Raw genomic sequence first — 20,954 nt, forward strand, 5'->3', positions numbered from 1 at the left:
AATTCTTCAATTTTATGATGATGTTTCGCTATAACTATTGATGGGATATATACATATTTAGGTAGATTTGAATTTAAAGAAAAATAAAAATAATAAAAATGAAAATTCTTTATATTAACAAACAACATTTTGATCCACTTGTGCTTGGATCATCAAATTTTTCTTCTATATCTTTCTTATAGCTGAGGGCGCATCCCTGAGCGACAGCAGTTCCATTTTCATCAAAATCGGCATCGACAGTGATTCCGATAAAATATTCTTTAATATAATCTAATATGTGATTAATACAGGCACCTCTGCAAAGAACTAAATTAATTTCATTACGTTTCATTTTAGATTTTGCAAAAGCATCTCTAATAACTGCAGGAGTTGAGTCAAATATGTCTTCAGAAGCGCTATAGAACGTATTTCTACGCATTTTATACTCTAAAGTATGATCATTACAGAAATTTTCGATGTGAAAGTCAAATTTCTTAACAGAAGTCATTGCTTCTCTGCACTTCATCGTTTCTTCTTTCAGTCTTGATATGGCTTCGCTACTTGGCTCATCATTTGGATATTTCTGTTTGTATTGATCTAAAACGAAACGTATGATCATTCTGTCAACATTTTCAACACAAAATTCGCTCTTTTTGACAGAAACAATGATATCAAATTGATATCCGGTCATTTTAAGAAAAGTAACAGTAAGACCTGAATATCCGTAGTCAATCATAGCGACAGTAGCATTCTCTGTTTCATCAATTGATTTGTACTTTAACAAAGCAGCTGTAGGTTCTGAAATAAATTTATCAATCTTAATATTTGCTAAATCGCACGCTTCTTTGATCGTTTTCTTATGTGTTTCATCAAATGATGGTGGGATAGCGATTGTTGTCTTCACATCTGATGTAGAATTTGAAACGTTTGAAAAGTTTTTATTAATTGTATTGAAAATGAGAGAAAGCATATATATTAGATTATATTGATTTGGACCTATCTGGATACAATTACTTCCATCTTTTTCTGAAAGATGAAAACCAGCTTTTTCTGCAATATCTTCGAATCTTGATGGATTATCAATTATTGTTTTAAATTTAAACATTGTTTTAGTAGGTATCTTGTAAATGTTTGAAGAGTCTCCGACTAAAGTTTGATTTTCTTCAAAAACAATTCCTGAAAAAAGAGAATCATTTCCATTGAATTGAACATTCCTTGTAAGAGTTTTCTCACCTGTTTCTGGGTTGAAATACGATGCTCGGGTATTGAAAGTTCCTAAATCAATCCCAAGCATTGACTTTTGAAAAGAAAATGCACGTTTTTCAATTCTTTCAAAAAAATATTCTTACATCGTCATATCAAAAATCAAAGTAAAAATTTCATAAATTAGTAGTGTGACTTGAGTACTTCATTTTTTGTCATAATGAAATCGGTTATTATAAATTCAAAGATCAATTGCTGTTGAAATTAAGGCAATATGACCAGATTCTGAAATATCTCCCTAAAACTATATGCATATTGATATGTTCCATAAAAAGATCGATTAATTAAATAAAAATAGGAAATAATATAATTTTATTGCTGTAATTGGTATTTAATAAGATCTGCGTAATATCCACCTTTGGACAGGAGTTCTTCATGTTTGCCAGCTTCAACAATATGACCATCTTTGAAGACAAAGATTTTGTCAGCGTTAATAACTGTAGCAAGGCGGTGTGCAACAATAATAGCTGTCTTGCCTTTCCGGATTTCTTCAAGACTCTGCTGGACCAGCTTTTCACTCTCTGTGTCAAGTGCCGCTGTGGCTTCATCAAGAAGGAGGATTGGGCTGTTTCGCAAAACTGCCCGTGCAATGCAAATTCGTTGTTTCTGACCTCCACTCAAACTTGTCTGCTTGACAATAGTCTTGTACTGATCCGGTAATCCCATAATGAAGTCGTGTGCATTGCCAATCTTTGCTGCATCATACATCTTCTTCTTATCAATGTCAGGATTTGCATATTTGATGTTGTCTTCAATTGATATTGAAAACAGAACTGGGGTTTGAGGAACAATTGATATTTGTGTTCTGAGATAGTGTGGTGACCATGTATTGATGTTGACATCATCAACAAGAATTTCACCACTCTCAATCTCATAGAACCTTTGGAGGAGTTGCAATGTTGTTGACTTCCCACAGCCACTTTCGCCAACAAATGCAACCGTCTCGCCTGGATTGATTGTGAATGATAAATTCTTAATAGCATATGAATCTTGGGATAAATATCTGAACGAAACATCTTTGAATTCAACTTTACCTTTGACAACAAGATCTGGATTATCACATTCTTTCTGATCAACTTTTGGTTTGTGTTCTAAGACCTCAAGAAGTCTCTGTGATGCAACATTAGCTTTCCTGAAGTCTTCAAAAAGAATTAATGCTTGGAATATTGCTTGGATAGAGAAGAGAAGTGATGACATTAAGACCATAACATCACCATTCTTCATATTCCATTGTGGTCTTTTCTTTATAATCCAAACACAAAGATAAAGAAAGACAGCAGTCAAAATATTGACAAATAAGTTAAGAAGACCATCTTTAATGCCTGTAATGATTGATGTTTTGTTCACAACTTTAAGAATTTTGTCAAGAGACGATGTATAATTTTCAGATTCTGTCAACTCCCTGTCAAATGATTTAACAGTTCTAAATGAGTTAATAACTTCTTCAGCTTTCGTGTTTGCGGCATTGGTTGCGTTATTGTAGTCATTCCAAAGTTTTCCAATAAAATATTCACAAATATAAAAAGCTGCAACGCACAATGGAATGGATATTAAAGAAATTAATGTAACTCTCCAAGAATATATAAATGAAAGGATGAATCCAGCAAAGCTTTGTGAAATATCCATAATCATAAGGCTAAGTCTGTCCATATAGATTGAGTAAATCAAAGAACTATCAGTTGTGATCCTATCTAAGAGAGAACCGGCCTGATTTTGATCAAAATATTCTATATCAAATGATAAATATTTTGAAAGAAGTTTAATTCTTATTTGAGTGAGAAACCCTGGAGCAGCCACTGATAAACATAGTTGTGAAGTTAGCCAAAATGAAGCAAATATACTCATAAAAATAAAAAAGCCATAAATGTTCTTTGATATTGCTTTCATGAAATCATTTGAATTAGTTAGCTCTGTTGTTATGTTTCCAATTAGAACATTAAAGATAATTGATATGATACCATTAAGAGCATTTAAAAATAATCCTAAAAAGTAAGCCCATCTATGTTTATAGTATCTTAGTACTCTAAAAAAGTGCTTCATCCTTGCTTTCTCTGTTTTCTTTTGGGAATCCATAGACGGGTGATTATCAATTGTATTATTAATGTGATCTAATTTATCATTGTAAATTTATCAAAAAAAATCATATAATTTTCCGCACTTTTTTGGCGCCCTTATATCAGTTATACTAACATTTTCAATTTTTTTAAAAAAATTGAAATATTAATTTCTGATGTTGATAGACTTGAATCAATTCAATTTTTGTGAAGTTATCACCTCCATCAACATTTAATCGTTCTTTGTATTTTGCTTTAATTGAATAATTGATCTAATATATTAAATGGAGACTTCCCTAATTGATCAAATTTTGGGAAAAGGTGTTCAAATCTTTCCTTTGATAAATTCATATTTAGCATATGAAGTTATTTGATCTTAATATTCATATTAATTTTGATGACATTTTAAATTTTGATGGCATTCTCAATTTTGATAATTTTCTCAAATGGTTGAGAGGGAAAAATTAACCTCATAGTTATCAAAAATTTTAATGCAAGGTCATAGATCATCCGAGTACTCTAGGTCTCTAGCAGATATATCAGAACAGGCAAATGAATCTATGGAGAAAACAGTTAAGACACCTGCAAGAAAAGTTTATAAATATTTGTTTGCAGATATTATGGCAGTTATAGCCGTTTTTTCATCATTTATTGCTGGCTTAACGCCAATCATATCATATCAATTTATAGGAAGTGTTATCACAGAACTTGGAAAATATTCAACTGGCCAAATCGATGATCCTCTGCCAGAAACCCGAAAACAAGTAATATATTTAGTCATAACATTATTAATAGTATCAATAGCATTTTTCTTTGCCACTTTCTTATGGAATCGAGTTGGATGCAGGATGTCTGTAAGAATTAGAAAAGAGATATTTTCAAATTTGATGTGTTTTGATGTAACATTCTTCGATAATAATTCAATAGGTAGTTTGTTGACAATATTGGGAGAAGATGCAACTGCGATTCAAGAAGCTTTTGGTTCAGTGAAGAATTCTCAGATTCAAAGTTTAGCGCAGTTCATTGTTGGTTTCATTATGATATATATTCAAAGCTGGAGACTAGGATTAATTATGACAGCCACAATTCCATTGATTTTGGTCGCAATGATTACAATTCAATACTTTCTCAATCGTAGCTCTGAGATAGGATTTCATAATGTCTCATCTAGTATTACGATTGCAGAAGAAACAATTTCAAATGTTAGAACGGTACGAGCATTTAATAGAGAAGAAGGTGATGTTCAGAGGTTCAGTGTCGATACAAACAAAAGCCAAAGTTTCTATAGCAAATTCTTTGTTTACATCGGTATTGAATTTTTCATTTTAATTTTAGTCAATTATGGTTTCACTGCAGGTGTACTTTACTATGGATCTACTATAGTTGGCAAGAAGGAAAACGGAAAAGAGTTCACAAGTGGAGCACTTATTGCAATTTTCGGATTTGCTTTGTCGGCAGCCTGGGGTTTAACTAATTTTCAGTTTTTCCTCGGACAAAAAGAGCGAGCTGCACAATCTGCTGCACGTGTGTTGGATATGATCGGTTATCAGCCATCAATAAATTTTGATGGAGGAATGCAATATGACGATTTCAAAGGAGATATCGTTTTCGATCATGTTTCATTCAAGTATCCATCAAGGAATGTATTTGCACTAAGCGATGTCTCTTTCAATATCAAGTCAGGACAGAGTGTCGCTTTCGTCGGTCACTCAGGAAGCGGAAAGTCAACGATCGTTTAACTGATCGAGAGATTCTATGATGCCACAGAGGGTACTATCACCATTGATGGTCACAACATCAAAGAAATCGATCCGAGATGGTTACACAAACAGATGTCTCTCGTTTCGCAAGAACCTTCATTGTTCCATGGAACAATCAAGGAAAACGTTTTGTATGGTGTCTTCGAAGCTAAGACTGACGAAGAGATCATGGACGCCTTGGAACAAGCAAATGCGAAGAAATTCGTCATGAAGTTTGACGATAGCATCAATCATCAAGTTGGAGATCGTGGTTCTATCCTATCAGGCGGTCAACGACAAAGAATCGCTATTGCTCGCGCAGTCATGAAGAATCCGAAGATCTTGATCACGGATGAAGCTACATCTGCACTCGACAGCGAAAGCGAGAAGAAAGTACAGAGTGCACTCGACAAGGTTCTTATTGGACGAACAGGCATTGCTGTTGCACATCGTCTGTCGACAGTTATCAACTGCGATGTGATCTTTGTTATCGATTCAGGCAAAATTGTTGAACAAGGCACTCACACCGAACTTGTTACAAAAGGTGGTGCTTACTACAATCTTGTTAAGCATCAATTAAGCAAGTCAGAAACCAAATAATAGGAAATTTTATCTTTGGTAACTCATACTTTATCTTACCTATTTCATGACTTAAATAAAGATTGTTTTTTTATAAAAAAAGTTTCATATGATTATACAAATTCTTTATTTTATTGTTGTAATTGGTATTTAATAAGATCTGCGTAATATCCACCTTTGGACAGGAGTTCTTCATGTTTACCAGCTTCAACAATGTGACCATCTTTGAATACAAAGATCTTGTCTGCATTAATTACTGTTGCAAGACGATGTGCAACAATAATTGCAGTTTTACCTTTGCGGATTTCTTCAAGACTCTGTTGAACAAGTTTTTCACTTTCTGTATCAAGGGCAGCAGTTGCTTCATCCAAAAGAAGGATTGGACTATTTTGCAAAACTGCTCTTGCAATGCAAATTCTTTGTTTCGGGCCACCACTCAAGCTCGTTTGTTGAACAATTGTATTGTATCTCGATGGCAATCCTATGATGAAGTTATGAGCATTTCCTATTTTAGCAGCTTCATAAATATTCTTCTTATCAATGTCTGGATCTGCATACTTGATGTTGTCTTCAATTGACATGGAGAACATGACTGGAGTTTGAGGAACAATAGATATTTGTGTTCGAAGGTAATGTGGTGACCATGTTGTGATATTGATATCATCAACAAGAATTTCACCACTTTCAATCTCATAAAATCTTTGAAGGAGTTGCAAAGTAGTAGATTTTCCACAACCACTTTCTCCAACAAAAGCTACTGTCTCGCCTGGATTGATTGTGAATGAAAGATTCTTTACTGCATATGTATCCTTTGATAAATATCTGAACGAAACATTTTTGAATTCAACCTTTCCTTTGACAATAAGTTCTGGATTCTCTCCTTCTTTCTGATTTATTTTTGGCTGATGCTCTAAGATTTCAAGCAATCTTTGTGAAGCAACATTTGCCTTCCTGAAATCTTCAAATAAAATTAAAGCTTGAAAGATCGCCTGGATCGAAAAAAGTAGGGAAGACATGAGTACCATAACGTCTCCACTCTTCATGTTCCATGATGGCTTATTCTTGATAATCCACACGCAAAAATAAAGAAATACAACAGTGAGTACGTTCACAAATAAATTCAGAATTCCATCTTTGATACCGGTGATAACTGAAGTTTTGTTGACAACATTAAGAATTTTTTGTAAAGATGACTCGTATTTCTCAGATTCAGTGAGTTCTCTATCAAATGATTTGACAGTCCTAAATGAATTAATAACTTCTTCGGCCTTTGTATTAGCTGCATTCGTGGCATTATTATAATCATGCCAAAGTTTTCCAATAAAATATTCGCATAGGAAAAATGCAGCAAAGCAGATAGGAATGACAAATAAGGCAATGAGAGATATTCTCCATGAATATATGAATGAAAGGACAAATCCAGCAAGGGCTTGCGATAAATCTATAGTTAAAACGCAAAGTCGGTCCATATAAATAGAGTATATCAATGAGCTATCAGTAGTAATTCTATCCAAAAGAGATCCTGATTGGTTTTGATCAAAATAATCAATGTCAAATGATAAGAGTTTCGATAAAAGTAAAATTCTTACATTGATGTGAAAACCTGGAGCTGCATATGAAACACATAATTGGCCAATAAGCCATAATATAGCAAATATACCCATGATTATTAAAAATGTATAAATATTCTTTTTGATTGCTTTCATAAAATCATTTGATGTGGTTAATTCTGTTGTAATGTTTCCAATAACAACATTAAAAACAATTGCAACAATTCCATTAATGAAACTGAAAAGCAATGCAATAAAATAAACCCATCTTTTTGGATAGAACTTAAGGACTTTTAAGAAATGCTTCATCCCTGGTTTCTCTTTTTTACCAGCAGAGATCTCAGACGGATTTGTGTCTGATGTTTGTTCCATTTGATCTTTGCTAACCTCGTTCATTTCAAAATTGATTGTAAAGTTTGATAACTTTACAAAAAAAGATGATGCCGAAAACTAGATAGTAAAAGTTATAACTATCAACAAGTTAAAATAATTCTTTTAAATGCCAATATTTAAGTCTTTTCAATTTCAATTTTAAATGACTTAAAATCATTCAAAATTTCAATCAACATCTACTAACCTCATTTCGATTCAAATCAAAGCCATTCAAAAACGAAATGTGCTTTTGAGGTAGCTTAATGAAATTAATCACTAATTTTCATATTTGACCAATCATATTGAGAGGATGATACGATGCAAAATTTGTGTTATAATTCCGACAAATTTGGTAAAAGAAGTTAAACATGAATAAAATGTTATTTAAAGCTTATTTGCAATGAATTTCCCAAAGTTTTCGTCATTCAATGAAATTACTCAATATTGAGAGCTTATTGAAACGGTTTGGAGTTCAAATTAACCTCGCTTTTCTTTTCAAATTTTTATATTTCAGGTAAATTTATTATAATTATTTAAAATGCAAGCTCGTAGATCATCTGAGTACTCTATGTCCCTTGAAGAAATATCTAGAAGAGCTAATGATTCGAAGCAAAATTCAGTTAAAACACCATCAAGAAAAGTTTATCAATATCTTTTCAAAGATATTATGGCAGTGATTGCAGTATTTCCTTCTATTATTGCTGGTTTAACGCCAATTATCTCATATCAATTTGTTGGCAATGTTATTACAGAACTTGGAAGATATTCGGTTGGCGAAATTGATGATCCTCTACCAGAAACAAAAAAGCAAATGATTTATTTAACAATAGTTTTAATAATAGCGTCAATTTCATTTTTCTTTTCTACATATTTATGGAATCGAGTTGGATGCAGAATGTCAGTTAGAATAAGAAGAGATGTTTTCTCCAGCATGATGCGCTTTGATGTTGCATTTTTTGATAGTAATTCAATTGGCAGCCTATTGACAATATTAGGAGAAGAAGCAACTGCAATACAAGAAGCATTTGGTTCAGTGAAGAACTCTCAAATCCAAAGTTTAGCTCAGTTTGTAGTTGGATTCATTATGATATATATACAAAGTTGGAGACTAGGACTTATTATGTCCGCGTCAATTCCATTGATTTTGCTTGCAATGATTGCAGTTAATCACTTCCTCAATCGAAAAGCAAATGAAGGTTTCCAGTTAATATCAAGCGGAATTACAATAGCAGAAGAAACAATCTCAAACGTCCGAACTGTTCGCGCATTTAATGGAGAAGAAGGTGATATTGACAGATTCAGCGTTGTTACGATGAAAAGCCGAAGTTTCTATAGCAACTTCTTCGTATACACAGGTATAGAATTCTTCTTTTTAATTTTAGTCATCTATGGATTTACATCTGGAGTGCTTTACTATGGTGCAACCATTGTTGGCAACAAAGAAAATGGACAAGTGTTTACAAGCGGAGCACTTATTGCAATTTTTGGATTTGCAACTTCTGCAACATGGGCGTTAACAAATTTCCAATTCTTACTTGGTCTTGAAGAAAGAGCAGTTCAATCAGCAGGACGTGTAATGGATATGATTGGATATCAACCATCAATAAACATTGATGGAGGAATTCAATATGATGACTTCAAAGGAGATATCGTATTTGATCATGTTTCTTTCATGTACCCGTCTAGAAATGTATTCGCCCTGAACGATGTGTCTTTCCAGATCAAGTCAGGACAGAATGTTGCTTTCGTTGGCCATTCTGGAAGCGGTAAATCAACAATCGTTCAGTTGATCGAAAGATTCTATGATGTTACAGAAGGAGCAATCACCATTGACGGACATGACATCAAAGACATCGATCCAAGATGGTTACACAAACAGCTGTCTCTTGTTTCACAGGAACCATCATTGTTCCATGGAACAATCAAAGAGAATGTTTTGTATGGTGTCTTCGAAGCTAAGACTGACGAAGAGATCATGGACGCCTTGGAACAAGCAAATGCGAAGAAATTCATCATGAAGTTCGACGATAGCATCAATCATCAAGTTGGAGATCGTGGTTCTATCCTTTCTGGTGGTCAACGACAAAGAATCGCTATTGCTCGCGCAGTCATGAAGAATCCGAAGATCTTGATCACGGATGAAGCTACATCTGCACTCGACAGCGAAAGCGAGAAGAAAGTACAGAGTGCACTCGACAAAGTTCTTATTGGACGAACAGGCATTGCTGTTGCACATCGTCTCTCAACAGTTATCAGCTGCGACGTGATCTTTGTTATCGATTCAGGTAAAATCGTTGAACAAGGCAAACATGCTGAATTAGTTGAAAAAGGAGGTGCCTATTACAATCTTGTCAAATATCAGCTAAGAAAATCTGAAACCAAAGCATAAATATTTTTTTTTATAATAAACAAGAAAATTTCTCAAATCAACCTAAAATATATTTTTGTACTTATGTGATACAGATTGTAAGTAATTATACTTATGTTTTTCAATAATGAATTAAATATTCAAACTTAATGTGAATGTAGATATAGAGAAATAGCTGGTTATTACAATGGAATATCTTAATTCATAAGAAAATAATCAAATTTTGATTTTCAATTTTTTTCGAAACAGTGCTTCATTTATCAATATCCTTGAATGATCCTCCTAGACTATGCTTTCTAACATCATTTAAATGCAAATTAAACAATAATATACCATAATTGAAGGCGAAAATTTAAATCATGCAGAATATTAAATTAATTAAGGAATTTATGATTTCTGCAAAGGTTATTGTTGTGTTCTTGATAGAAGTTTTTAAAGAAAATGATGAAGATTGTTTCAAGCTTAGGAATTAAAACGTTTTAGGTCATAGGAAAGTAATGTTTTGATTAATAGAGGAGAAAATGATATAATTTTGCTTGTTTAAGGAAAATTGATAATTGTGATAGGTCGAATACTTGAATAGCGCATTTATCGAATTAGATAAAATTGAAAATGAGATTTCGAGGTTAATAATATCTAAATTCTTAGTCATTATTAGCTCATTAAGCTGTTTATGTTGAAATAACCAGGACTGTATTTAAAATAGATTGAATGGGAATAGAACAAATATAATTGAAAAAAGAAATTTATAAAAATCAATATAGAACTCGGAATATATTAAGTGCTATTCGTTCCTTGTAAAATTGATTTTACAAATTGAATGGATGAATTTGAAAAAGATCAAATGTCAAAACTGCGTTTGAATAAAAATTTTGAATATAGATTCAAAAGAAGAAAAGATAATTAATAATTTGTCATATATATAATGTGTGTGTTATGATTTGAAAATGTAAATTTTGAGAGTTTTTAAATAACAAGATAATTTCATAATTTGTATAGTTTTTGATATTTAATAATTAATTATTCATTGTTTTTAAATTGAAAGGTTGCGGTGTGAATTAATGGGCCATATCATTAGTGATTATCTGTGATTGATTTTAACGCGTTTTGAGCCGAATATGCTGCAATTCAATTTAAAAATTGAATAGTTCTCAATTCATGCGATAATAAAATATTAATTTGTATTTTCTGAGTTATTTCTATTTGGACAATAATATTTTTTGTTTTAAGATAATTGAAAAAGTCCACCCTTATGTATTTTTATTTATCTAATAATACTTATTATATTTTTCCAATTAAATTTTTTCAATGTTTAACAAAAAGCGCACGTTAGGAAAAATATTTTTATAATTTATTGTTACTATACATATATTTTGTACTAAATTCGATATGAAATTTTTTGAATTAACAAAATTATCTTAGAAAAAATTGTGAAAGATTCTGAATACTCAAAACGTTAGACTCTAAATTTTAGAATCTTCGAAAACGAATAACACTATCTCTACCCCCTCGCAGCTTGGTCCTTATGTATTTAAAGGACTCGTCGGAGAAGGTGCATTCTCCATTGTCAAACTTGTTATGCACAAAGAAACAAAACAATATTACGCTTGCAAAATTATTCCAAAAAATCGTATTGTCGAAGCAAATTTAGATCAACGTTTTGAAGCAGAAATACGTATAGATCAACAACTACATCATCCTGGAATTGTTCAAATTGTTGATTTAATGAAAGATAACTCAAATTACTATGTTGTTATGGAATTCTGTCCAAATGGAGACTTTTTCCAATTTATTATTGATAACGGCACTATTCCTGAAAACATCGCAGCATTTTCAATGAAACAAACTCTAGAGGCTCTTCAATATGTTCATAGGCTCGGAATTGCGCACAGAGATCTTAAACCAGAAAACCTTTTATTAGACGCACAGAACAATATTAAAATCAGTGACTTCGGTTTATCTCGATATGTCGGCCAAAACGGTCTTGTAGATACTCCATGTGGCTCTCCTTGCTATGCTTCTCCAGAATGCTTGAGCGGAATGCCTTATGGAGGTTGCGCTAGTGATATCTGGAGCTGTGGCGTCATCCTTTACGCAGCTTTAACAGGTCAATTGCCTTGGACTAAAAGAAATCAACAACAATTATTTGATCAGATCAGAGCAGGTGACTACAAAGTACCAGAGAACATCAGTGATCTCGCAAAAGACTTCTTAGTCGGTCTAATGACCGTTGATCCAGCAAAAAGATTTACGATCGAGCAGGCATTGAACCATGAATGGCTCAAAATTGCTCCTGCTGGATTATCTCAACAGAAAGCCGCAAATCCACCGAAATTAGTTTCATTGAAGGCAGTTGATAGATTTTTCGATTATGATGTCGACAGCCCAGACTGCGATGTACTTGATAGTCCAACAACAACTCGTGGACAATCATTCTACACTGTCGTTCGCGAATTAGAACCACAAACTAACAAATTGCCAAAAATCAAAACACGCCAACTCGCAATACCTCCTCGAAAGGCTGCATCGAGGATTTTGCAGAGCAGACCTGTTCACCATCATCCTAAGATTATTTCTTTGCAGCAAGTCAGAAAATAGAAGACTTGATCTTTTGTTTTCTTATATTTTATCCATGAATTTAGTCTTATTATGTTATGGGGATTAAACCTTTGTTTGTTTTTCTTTCTATTTTCAAAATTAATTATTTTTTTCATTTTCCTCTTCAATCGATTGCTTTTACATAATCAAGTTTTGATTGATCTGAATTGCTTTAGATTGCTGTTAATGTTTCTCCGAATTCTACAATCAATTTCTAATTCGGAGACTTATCTGACTTAAATATTTCTAGAATTTTGTTTTATATTGGTATCTCTCTCTGAATTTTTTCCAATAAGTCCGATTAATAAAATTCGATCAAAAGTAGTAGGATAGGATGGGTTTTGTGACTTTTTTTGTAAACGTAAGAATTCATACAATATCGAGCGATTTTGTATCATTTTTTTAACACATTAATTTTAAAAATAATTTATTTTTTTTATCTTACATAAATGACCCAACAAGTAAAACCAGATAAAATAGATTATCGAATTTTAGAGGATGGTGTTCCTGTTTATATTCAAAGATTTAAAGGGAAGCAATATTATAGAATTGTTAATCCTGAATACATAAAACATTATTTAAAAAGGAAAAGACTGTGAATTATTAAACGTTAATGAATATGAAACCAATAAATCAAAATTGAAATATAAATATATTGGAAGTGATGAAAGATGCAAAGATAAAGATAAAGTTTATACAGTTTCATATAATGAATGGAAAACCAATAAGATAAGAAAACATTTAGGAGATTATGGGAAATGTTCTGAATTCTTCAAATCTAGTATGTACGAGAGAGTAAAAGAAATTAGAAATAATTATTTTCATGAATAAAATAAACTTTAAAAATTCATGTCTTACATTTTTGAATAATTTATTTTTTAATTCGTAAGAAATGAGCGTCAAAACTAACGACGTTAAAAAATTAGGATTCACAAACGAGGAAATAAAGGATATATTAGAGGAGGTGGGTTATGAAGTTGATAAATATTATTTAAGAAATTGTCAAAAATTTGCCGAGTTATTAAATGATTTAGATTATGATGGAAAAATGAATAAAGATGATGTTATAAATTTCTTATATCCCACATCTGAAGAAGAAAAACCTAAAGAACCTGATGTTTTCCCTGAATATTATGAAGAACGAATTAAAGATGATGATGAATACAATGAAATTGAAAAACGGGAAAAAATAAGAGATGAAATAGATGAAAAAATTAAGGAATTAAGAGAAGTTGAAAAATATAATGAAAATGAAGTAGAGGGTTTAATGAATATCCCAGCTTCAGAATCAGAAGTTCAGAAATCTCATGAAGAAAGATATAAAATTATGTCTCAGAATCAACACAAAATTTATTAGATGGTGAAATAGACGAAACACTTTCAGAAGAAGGTACTAAATTTATTCGTAAACATAAGTTACAATTTATTGATAATGAAGAATACCCTTGTATCTTACTTTCACCCCCTCTCGATTCTGAGAAATTCAAAAAAGCTCTTAAAAACGTGACATATGCAACTAATACGATTAAGAAAGAAGATCATGATATTTACACAAATTATTATTTAAATAAATGCACGGGTGTTGATAAAGTTTTTGAATTATTAGATAAAATATCAAAAGAAACCACTGGAACATATAAAATTTTGTGTGATTGTGGTTTCATTATTGAAGATACCAATAATGTTTCATATGAAAGAACAGCACCGAAGGAAGACGAAGTTGAAAGGTCTATACCATTCGTTATTAAGAATATAAAAGATATGAAAACTTATAAACATTATATTTATTCATTTATTTCAGAAAAAATGGAAGCAACCCATAAAACATCTTCTCATCATTTTATAGCTATTCATACATTCCTTTTCAAAGTTGTGAAATTAAATAAGACAGGAATTAGATTTAATGTATCAGGGTACGCATTCTTGAGTAAATTAAAATGTATTCGTCACGTCGCAGATGATAAAAATTTATGTGTTCTTAATTCATTTTATGGGCTTTAAAAAATAAACTTTATTTTTTAATTTTTTATTCTTACATAAATGAACAAAAACGGAACAGCTAAAATGAATGATAATCAAATTAGAGCAGAAGGTAGAAGGTTATTTAAACGCTTCTATAACATTCCTGATGGTGTTAATCCTAAAACTCGTAGAAGCTATTTAAATGAAGCAATAGATGCATATGAAGGGTTTGACATTTCATCAGAAAGTGAGAGATTAGCGAGAATGTTAAATGTTAATATTGATTTCTATTATTGTGATCCTCAACCGGAAGACGTGGACATAAATAAGGTAGACTTTCCATTAGTGGATTCAATAATGATAGATCCAGAATTTGAAACAGTAAATATTTTATTAACACAGAGTCCATGTGGAAAACTTCACGCTGACAGAATAACAGACGTTGAAGCACTCACCGGCTATAAAGTTTGTCCATATTGTAAAGAAGAAGTTTATTCTATCCGTGATGATCCGGAAAGGAAAAACCAAAGAAGATTTTTAAAGCATTGTGAGAAATGTAAAGAAAATAATGGAAGATTAATTCAAGACGTTCAATTGCAAAAGACCCAGCAACCATATGCACCACATATTACGAAACAGAAGATATATCAGTGGTTATTAGCTCATAATTTGCAGGAATATTATCAACCGACAAGATATTATATTACTTTTGACTTCGAAACATTAGAGACTAAAGAAGAATTACAACTTTCTGAGTGTGCAACTTTGAACGCTTACTTAAAACCATTCATGGTATCATCAACGGTTAAATTAAATGATAAAACATATACGAGGAATTTTTGCTTAACTTCGAGTGATTCTTTTATTTCTGATTGGATTGAGTTTTTATTTTCAACCCGTTCATTAGTTGCTAAATCAAATATTGAACAATATGAAGAATTAATGAAGTCGCAAACATTAAATGAAAAACAGAAGGAAGCATTTAAAGAACTTCTAGATGAGGAATTCAATAAAGTGAATATCATAGGTTTTAATTCGGGAAAGTTTGATTTAAATTTAATTCTTCGTGATTTAAATACTGCAAAATGGAAAATAAAATCAATGCTGGGTTCTTCTTCTCAATTTAAGCAAATCATTGTAAAGAAAACAAACGTTCCATATGAATTGAGATTTATTGACATCAGAAATTATATAGCGGGTGGGACATTAGACCAATTCACTCAAGATTTCGGAAACAATAAATCACGTGTTAAATCCTTTTTCCCTTATCAATTCATCACATGGGAAAATTACGAAGAAGAATTATATAAAGTGGAACCATTCACGAAAGATTCATTTTATTCAGCATTAACTCAAGAAACTATATCAGATAGTGATTATCAAATATATCTCAATGATGCTAAAAACTTTAAGAATAGATTAGAATATTTTATTCATTATTGCAATAAAGATGTTGAAATTATGATTGACCCAATCGATAAAATTATTGAAGAAACATTTGTTTATAAAATTGATATGCTTCATAATCTTTCTTTATCATCGAATGCTTCAATGATTCGTTACGCTTTAGCATATAAAGACTTTAATCCTAATGAAAAATATCCTGAGGAAGAGATAGAATCAAGTTTTGAATTAACGAAAAAGTATTGGAAATATAAAATTGAATCATATAAGAAACAAGATGAAAAAGCAGAAAGAGATACTAAAAATAATGTTTCAATGGATGATTTTCAATACTATCACGATTTAATCCTTTCATCTAAATGCAAAATGTGTGGTAAAGCGTTTACATATGCTAATAAACCAACATTAGATAGAATAGATAATGAAAAACCACATACTAAAGAAAATTGTCAGTTAATGTGTTGTTATTGCAATGTCGTAAAATCAAATAAAGATGAAGATGTTCAACGTTTAAGAATCAATTTAAGAAATTATGCATTAAAAAATAATTTACCAATGACTTTAGATTCAGTTGAAGCTTATCACATTCTCCGTAATGGAATTACTGGTGGTTTATCAAATGTTCAACATAGAGTAAATCTTAAAGGAATCACGCACATTAATAAACTTTCATATAATCCAGAAACTAAAACTGTATCAAATGAGGACACCACCAACATTATGACTCATTTCGTTGGTGTTGACTTTAATTCATTATATCCTTCATCATTTTCATCTAATCCTCATGATTTCATTCAATATACTGACCATAAAATGTATATGCCGGGAAGATTGAATGGTGTTATCATTTGTGATACAGCAACAAAGAAAGCAAAAGCACTGGGAATAATTAAGAAGAAAAATACTTTATTCGTGGCTGAAGTAAAGGGTCACATTGATGAAAAATACATTAATGATTACATAAACTTTTTACCGATAATAAGAAACTTAGATATTATCACAGATGAAAAAACAATTGGCAGTTTTATGTATAATTACATGAAATCAAACAATCTACCAGTTGACCAGAAACAGAGAAAATTAACTCAATTAGCATCAACACACAACCAATATCAACCATTTTCTTCTTATTATCTTTGGTATCTAATAGACAGATTTCATTTTATCATCGATGATATTCAATCAATTTTAACATTTACTAAAAACACTTGTTTTAATGAATTTGCGAACAAATTCATGAACGAAAGACAAAAGGCTGAATTAGAAGGAAATAAAGGAAAAAGTTTATTTTGCAAAATTTCACTTAATGGATCATATGGTTACGATGCAATGAATACACAAAATTACGCAAAGACTAAAATAATGAATGCACAGAAGTCACGCGTTGCATGTATGTCAAATAAGTTTAAAAACATAAGAGAAATAGGTGAGGATACATATCAAGTGATGCTCAAAGATAGATTTTATAGATGTGATACATGTTTACAAGAGGCATTCTTCACTTTAGATAATGCTAAATACTGGTATTTGGTTTTCATTTATGATTTTATGTATAAATGCATGAATGTTAATCGTTTTCATTTCATTGAAGGTGATACTGATTCATCTTATTGGGCAATCGCTGGCGACCCAAATCTTCCTAACACTCAAGCATTTCAGGCGATTGTTACCGATAAACAATTTTATGATAAAAACATTTTCAAATTCGCACCATTTGATTTCTTCTGTTTTGATGAGAAATTTAAACCTAAATTAAAGAATAAAGCTGAAGAAAAAGCACATGAGAAAAAATTATTGGGTTTAGCAATTGAGAAACAAGGTGATAACATTGTTGCTTTATGTCCTAAGTGTTATACATCATTCAACGGTTCAATTGATGGAAGTGATTTTAAAAAGATTGCACAAAAAATGAAGGGTGTTAGTTTAAGACAAAATAAGCAATTAACACCTAAAAATTATTTGGATATAATAAATGATAAAGTGATATTTGATGGTCAAAATATTAATTTACAACTTAAAAACGGGTCAATGACTCGCTTAACAATCGGTAAGACTGCATTAACAGGAGCACACACTAAGGCTGTATGTTGTGAAAATGGATGTTGTATGCCATTTATTTAATACAATTTAAAATTTTAATGAAATGCCACAGAAGAGACAAAAGGAACCGTTAATGATGCGATTCAATATGTAAATAATGGTTTTGATACTATGATTCAAAGAGGTGGGCACCCTTAAAACACTTATTTTATTTTTATATAAATGGATAACACAGATTTAAAAATTTTAATTGATGATTTAGTATTTAATCAAAATTTTCTTAGTTATTATGAATTAAAATCATATCTCCAAAAATATAATAACAATATAACGGGGATGATATGGATTATTATTATCCATATTATAAAAATGAAATTTTGAAATATCATAATAGAATAATTTCTAAAATTAAAGACAAAATTAAAAATAATGAATATACAAAGGGAAAAACTAAATCACAACTTAAACAGTTGAAAGATTTCAAAAATAAAGTATTAACAGAAGAAGATATTGATGAATTATATAATTTATATAATCCTGAGCCACAAAAACCAAAGCCGAGGTCTAAAGTAGCAAATGTTCAACAGCTAAAGGAACAAAACACCCGGGTTCTTCAGACCATAAATGATGCACAAGCTTTAATTTATGATTCATTAGTTAAACCATATTCAGCCCGACTTTTAAATGAAGATCAACTTTTGGAATTCATCCTTCAACATAAACTCGAAGCGGGAAAGTATATCAAACCTTTATATACAGCATATTTAAAACAAATGAATAGAATACATCCAGAATTAATGAAGGAAGGAATGAAATCCAAAATCAAAGCAGATAAAATTAAACCACTTGCAACACCAAAACATCCAACGACAGTACCACCTCCTCCTTCAGTTAATCCTTCATCATTCACTTTATTATATCCATTTCAAACATTAAAGAAGCAAAAAGATTTTAAAAAGGATTTCAAGATATTAAATAAACCAATTGACCCGAAAATTCAACCGTTAAAGGAAAAATTTAGTCACCCTTCATTTGCTCCATATCCATATTCATACGAAATCGATCATCTGGAATATTCAAAAGGAAACGTTACTTATTTATTTGCCATTAACATTAACACTAGATATTTATATTGCATTCCAGTGAAAGGGAAAACAGAACAGGAAACAAGAAGAGCTATTCAATACTTACTAGATCATGAAAGAGTAGATAATATCAGGGGTGATGGTGATAAAGGATTTCAGGCAGCTATGGCTCATTATTTCCCACAAATTAATTTTTTCTTTTCATCCTCTCCATATACGTTTCATAATAAAATAGTTGATGCGGTAATGAGAACTCTTAGAGATGCGTTAGGGGTTAACGGTCAGATATACTGGGATGGAAATCATGACTCCATCATACAACAGTTAGTATATTATTACAATAATACATGGCATAGAACTATAAACATGAAACCGGTGGAAATGAAAAATGATATTTCAAAAGAATGGGAATATATTAGAAAGCAAATGGAAAGGTTGAATGATGTTAAACGTGAACAAATTAATTCGGGGCTCATGAATTTTAAACAAGGGGATAAAGTTTTGATTCATCTCGATTATGGAAAAACTGATAAATCAATGACAAAAAGAAGACGAAGATTTGACACAATAGCTGAATTTGTTAGATATATTAACGGCAATGCATTAGTTGAAGTTGACAATAAATTAATAGAAATTCCGATTTATTTTATTACTCCATTATATTTAAATAATATTTAATTTTTTTTATTTCGTAAGAAATGAGTGACAATGAAGCAGTCAAGAGTCCAGACAATGAATATAAAAAGAAACTAAACAGAATTAAATCAAAAATATGCTATTACAAAAAGAAGCCGCAATGCGGTGGGGCTGATGCCCATAAAACTAATGGAACTGAAAACGATGAAGAGAAGAAGGAAATAATCGAAAAATTAGAAACTTACCGTTCAATCCTTAAACTGAGTGAAGTAAAAATAAAAGAATTTAATAGAATAAATAAATTGATTGGAAGAGATGAATTTAATAAAGATGAATTTTTAAACTCAATCCAAATTTAATTTTTATTCCTCTTCGACAACGTCTCTCTTTCCATCATTACTGCATAACCACATTTTCTCAGTTTTAGTGGTTTGTTATTTTTAGCAAGTTCTCGCATCATTTTTATCATTTCCTCCCTTGTTATGATTCGTGGTAAATTTTGAGCTTGTGGGGTATCCATTTATGATAAAAATAAAAATTTAAATTATGCCGTTCTAAAGTTTGTGACAACATGACATTTTGACAACAGTCGGGGAAATAAATGTTTACGTTAAGTGACTCAAAGAGTCCGGAGACAAAGTCTCATGTTTACGTTAATGGTTTCAGGTTATTCAATAATTAATTATTTTTGAAGAACTGAAGGTGCTACCATGTTACCATGTGCTACCAGGTTAATGAACTTCTCTGAAAAAATGAGACAACATGACATTTAGACAACACAGCAGGATTAATGCAAAAATAAATTCAAATCATACTTTATAAAGCATCATTTACAGGTATTTCATCGTCAGTAAATGAATCCTCATTATCGTTTGGTTCAACCTGTTTATATAATCCTTTCATTTCTTCTTTCAAAACATAACACCATGTTTGTTTACCGTCTATTCTTCTATGTTTCCTTTCACATTTATCCTTAATGCTCATTTGAAAGTTTTTGTCTTTCATGTCTGATGGTTTGCAGAATAGAGCATTTTTACATGTCATACCTGCACACAATTCATCATAATGTGTATTTATCCATACATCTAAAGGATTTGTTGATAATTCAATTAAATCTTGTTTGGCTTCAGTCATCGGTATGATTCGTACATTAAATGATGAAAGGTCGTAATTGATAAAATATGTTAAAAGGTTATCATAAAATTCCTTAGTGCATGAATCCATCAAATTCTTGAAGTAATCAAATTGACCCTTGAATTTACCATTAACTCTTAAAACTACGTATTTTCTGTCTCCAACTTCAATTTTGTCATGATTTCTTCGTA

The 20,954-nt window shown here is 31.1% G+C and overlaps 11 protein-coding genes across 11 annotated transcripts, besides 1 other annotated feature; 7 read left to right on the forward strand and 4 right to left on the reverse strand.

Moving 5' to 3' along the window:
• Positions 1 to 109: 109 nt before the first annotated feature.
• TVAGG3_1022300 (ATP binding) lies at positions 110 to 1,273 on the reverse strand (the record flags this gene model as incomplete). The annotated part of the gene is made up of 1 exon (XM_001302695.1): positions 110 to 1,273. One exon carries the CDS (start codon positions 1,271 to 1,273, stop codon positions 110 to 112), a length of 1,164 nt encoding a protein of 387 aa, XP_001302696.1.
• Positions 1,274 to 1,554: 281 nt separating this feature from the next.
• On the reverse strand, positions 1,555 to 3,487 carry TVAGG3_1022310 (ABC transporter B family; the record flags this gene model as incomplete). Its single annotated transcript, XM_001302696.2, has 1 exon — positions 1,555 to 3,315. The coding sequence occupies one exon, from the start codon at positions 3,313 to 3,315 to the stop codon at positions 1,555 to 1,557; it is 1,761 nt and encodes a 586-aa protein (XP_001302697.1).
• Positions 3,488 to 3,787: 300 nt separating this feature from the next.
• TVAGG3_1022320 (ATPase activity, coupled to transmembrane movement of substances) lies at positions 3,788 to 5,035 on the forward strand (the record flags this gene model as incomplete). The annotated part of the gene is made up of 1 exon (XM_001302697.1): positions 3,788 to 5,035. The coding sequence occupies one exon, from the start codon at positions 3,788 to 3,790 to the stop codon at positions 5,033 to 5,035; it is 1,248 nt and encodes a 415-aa protein (XP_001302698.1).
• Positions 5,036 to 5,128: 93 nt separating this feature from the next.
• TVAGG3_1022330 (ATPase activity, coupled to transmembrane movement of substances) lies at positions 5,129 to 5,635 on the forward strand (the record flags this gene model as incomplete). Its single annotated transcript, XM_001302698.1, has 1 exon — positions 5,129 to 5,635. The coding sequence occupies one exon, from the start codon at positions 5,129 to 5,131 to the stop codon at positions 5,633 to 5,635; it is 507 nt and encodes a 168-aa protein (XP_001302699.1).
• A 110-nt stretch (positions 5,636 to 5,745) lies between these two features.
• Positions 5,746 to 7,560, reverse strand: TVAGG3_1022340 (ABC transporter B family; the record flags this gene model as incomplete). Its single annotated transcript, XM_001302699.1, has 1 exon — positions 5,746 to 7,560. One exon carries the CDS (start codon positions 7,558 to 7,560, stop codon positions 5,746 to 5,748), a length of 1,815 nt encoding a protein of 604 aa, XP_001302700.1.
• A 514-nt stretch (positions 7,561 to 8,074) lies between these two features.
• TVAGG3_1022350 (mitochondrial ATP-dependent permease MDL1 family) lies at positions 8,075 to 9,925 on the forward strand (the record flags this gene model as incomplete). Its single annotated transcript, XM_001302700.1, has 1 exon — positions 8,075 to 9,925. The coding sequence occupies one exon, from the start codon at positions 8,075 to 8,077 to the stop codon at positions 9,923 to 9,925; it is 1,851 nt and encodes a 616-aa protein (XP_001302701.1).
• Positions 9,926 to 11,383: 1,458 nt separating this feature from the next.
• TVAGG3_1022360 (protein serine/threonine kinase protein) lies at positions 11,384 to 12,877 on the forward strand (the record flags this gene model as incomplete). Its single annotated transcript, XM_001302701.2, has 1 exon — positions 11,483 to 12,502. The coding sequence occupies one exon, from the start codon at positions 11,483 to 11,485 to the stop codon at positions 12,500 to 12,502; it is 1,020 nt and encodes a 339-aa protein (XP_001302702.1).
• A 556-nt stretch (positions 12,878 to 13,433) lies between these two features.
• Positions 13,434 to 20,954: part of a mobile genetic element that runs on past the window's edge.
• TVAGG3_1022380 (DNA/RNA polymerase superfamily) lies at positions 14,567 to 17,989 on the forward strand (the record flags this gene model as incomplete). The annotated part of the gene is made up of 1 exon (XM_051254865.1): positions 14,567 to 17,989. One exon carries the CDS (start codon positions 14,567 to 14,569, stop codon positions 17,987 to 17,989), a length of 3,423 nt encoding a protein of 1,140 aa, XP_051080439.1.
• TVAGG3_1022390 (integrase core domain containing protein family) lies at positions 18,250 to 19,671 on the forward strand (the record flags this gene model as incomplete). The annotated part of the gene is made up of 1 exon (XM_051254866.1): positions 18,250 to 19,671. The coding sequence occupies one exon, from the start codon at positions 18,250 to 18,252 to the stop codon at positions 19,669 to 19,671; it is 1,422 nt and encodes a 473-aa protein (XP_051080440.1).
• TVAGG3_1022400 (uncharacterized protein) lies at positions 19,692 to 19,988 on the forward strand (the record flags this gene model as incomplete). The annotated part of the gene is made up of 1 exon (XM_001302702.1): positions 19,692 to 19,988. The coding sequence occupies one exon, from the start codon at positions 19,692 to 19,694 to the stop codon at positions 19,986 to 19,988; it is 297 nt and encodes a 98-aa protein (XP_001302703.1).
• TVAGG3_1022410 (uncharacterized protein) lies at positions 20,446 to 20,853 on the reverse strand (the record flags this gene model as incomplete). Its single annotated transcript, XM_051254867.1, has 1 exon — positions 20,446 to 20,853. The coding sequence occupies one exon, from the start codon at positions 20,851 to 20,853 to the stop codon at positions 20,446 to 20,448; it is 408 nt and encodes a 135-aa protein (XP_051080441.1).

This window comes from Trichomonas vaginalis, chromosome I, assembly GCF_026262505.1.
Source record: "Trichomonas vaginalis G3 chromosome I, whole genome shotgun sequence".
In the NCBI taxonomy this organism is placed as follows: Eukaryota; Parabasalia; order Trichomonadida; family Trichomonadidae; genus Trichomonas; species Trichomonas vaginalis.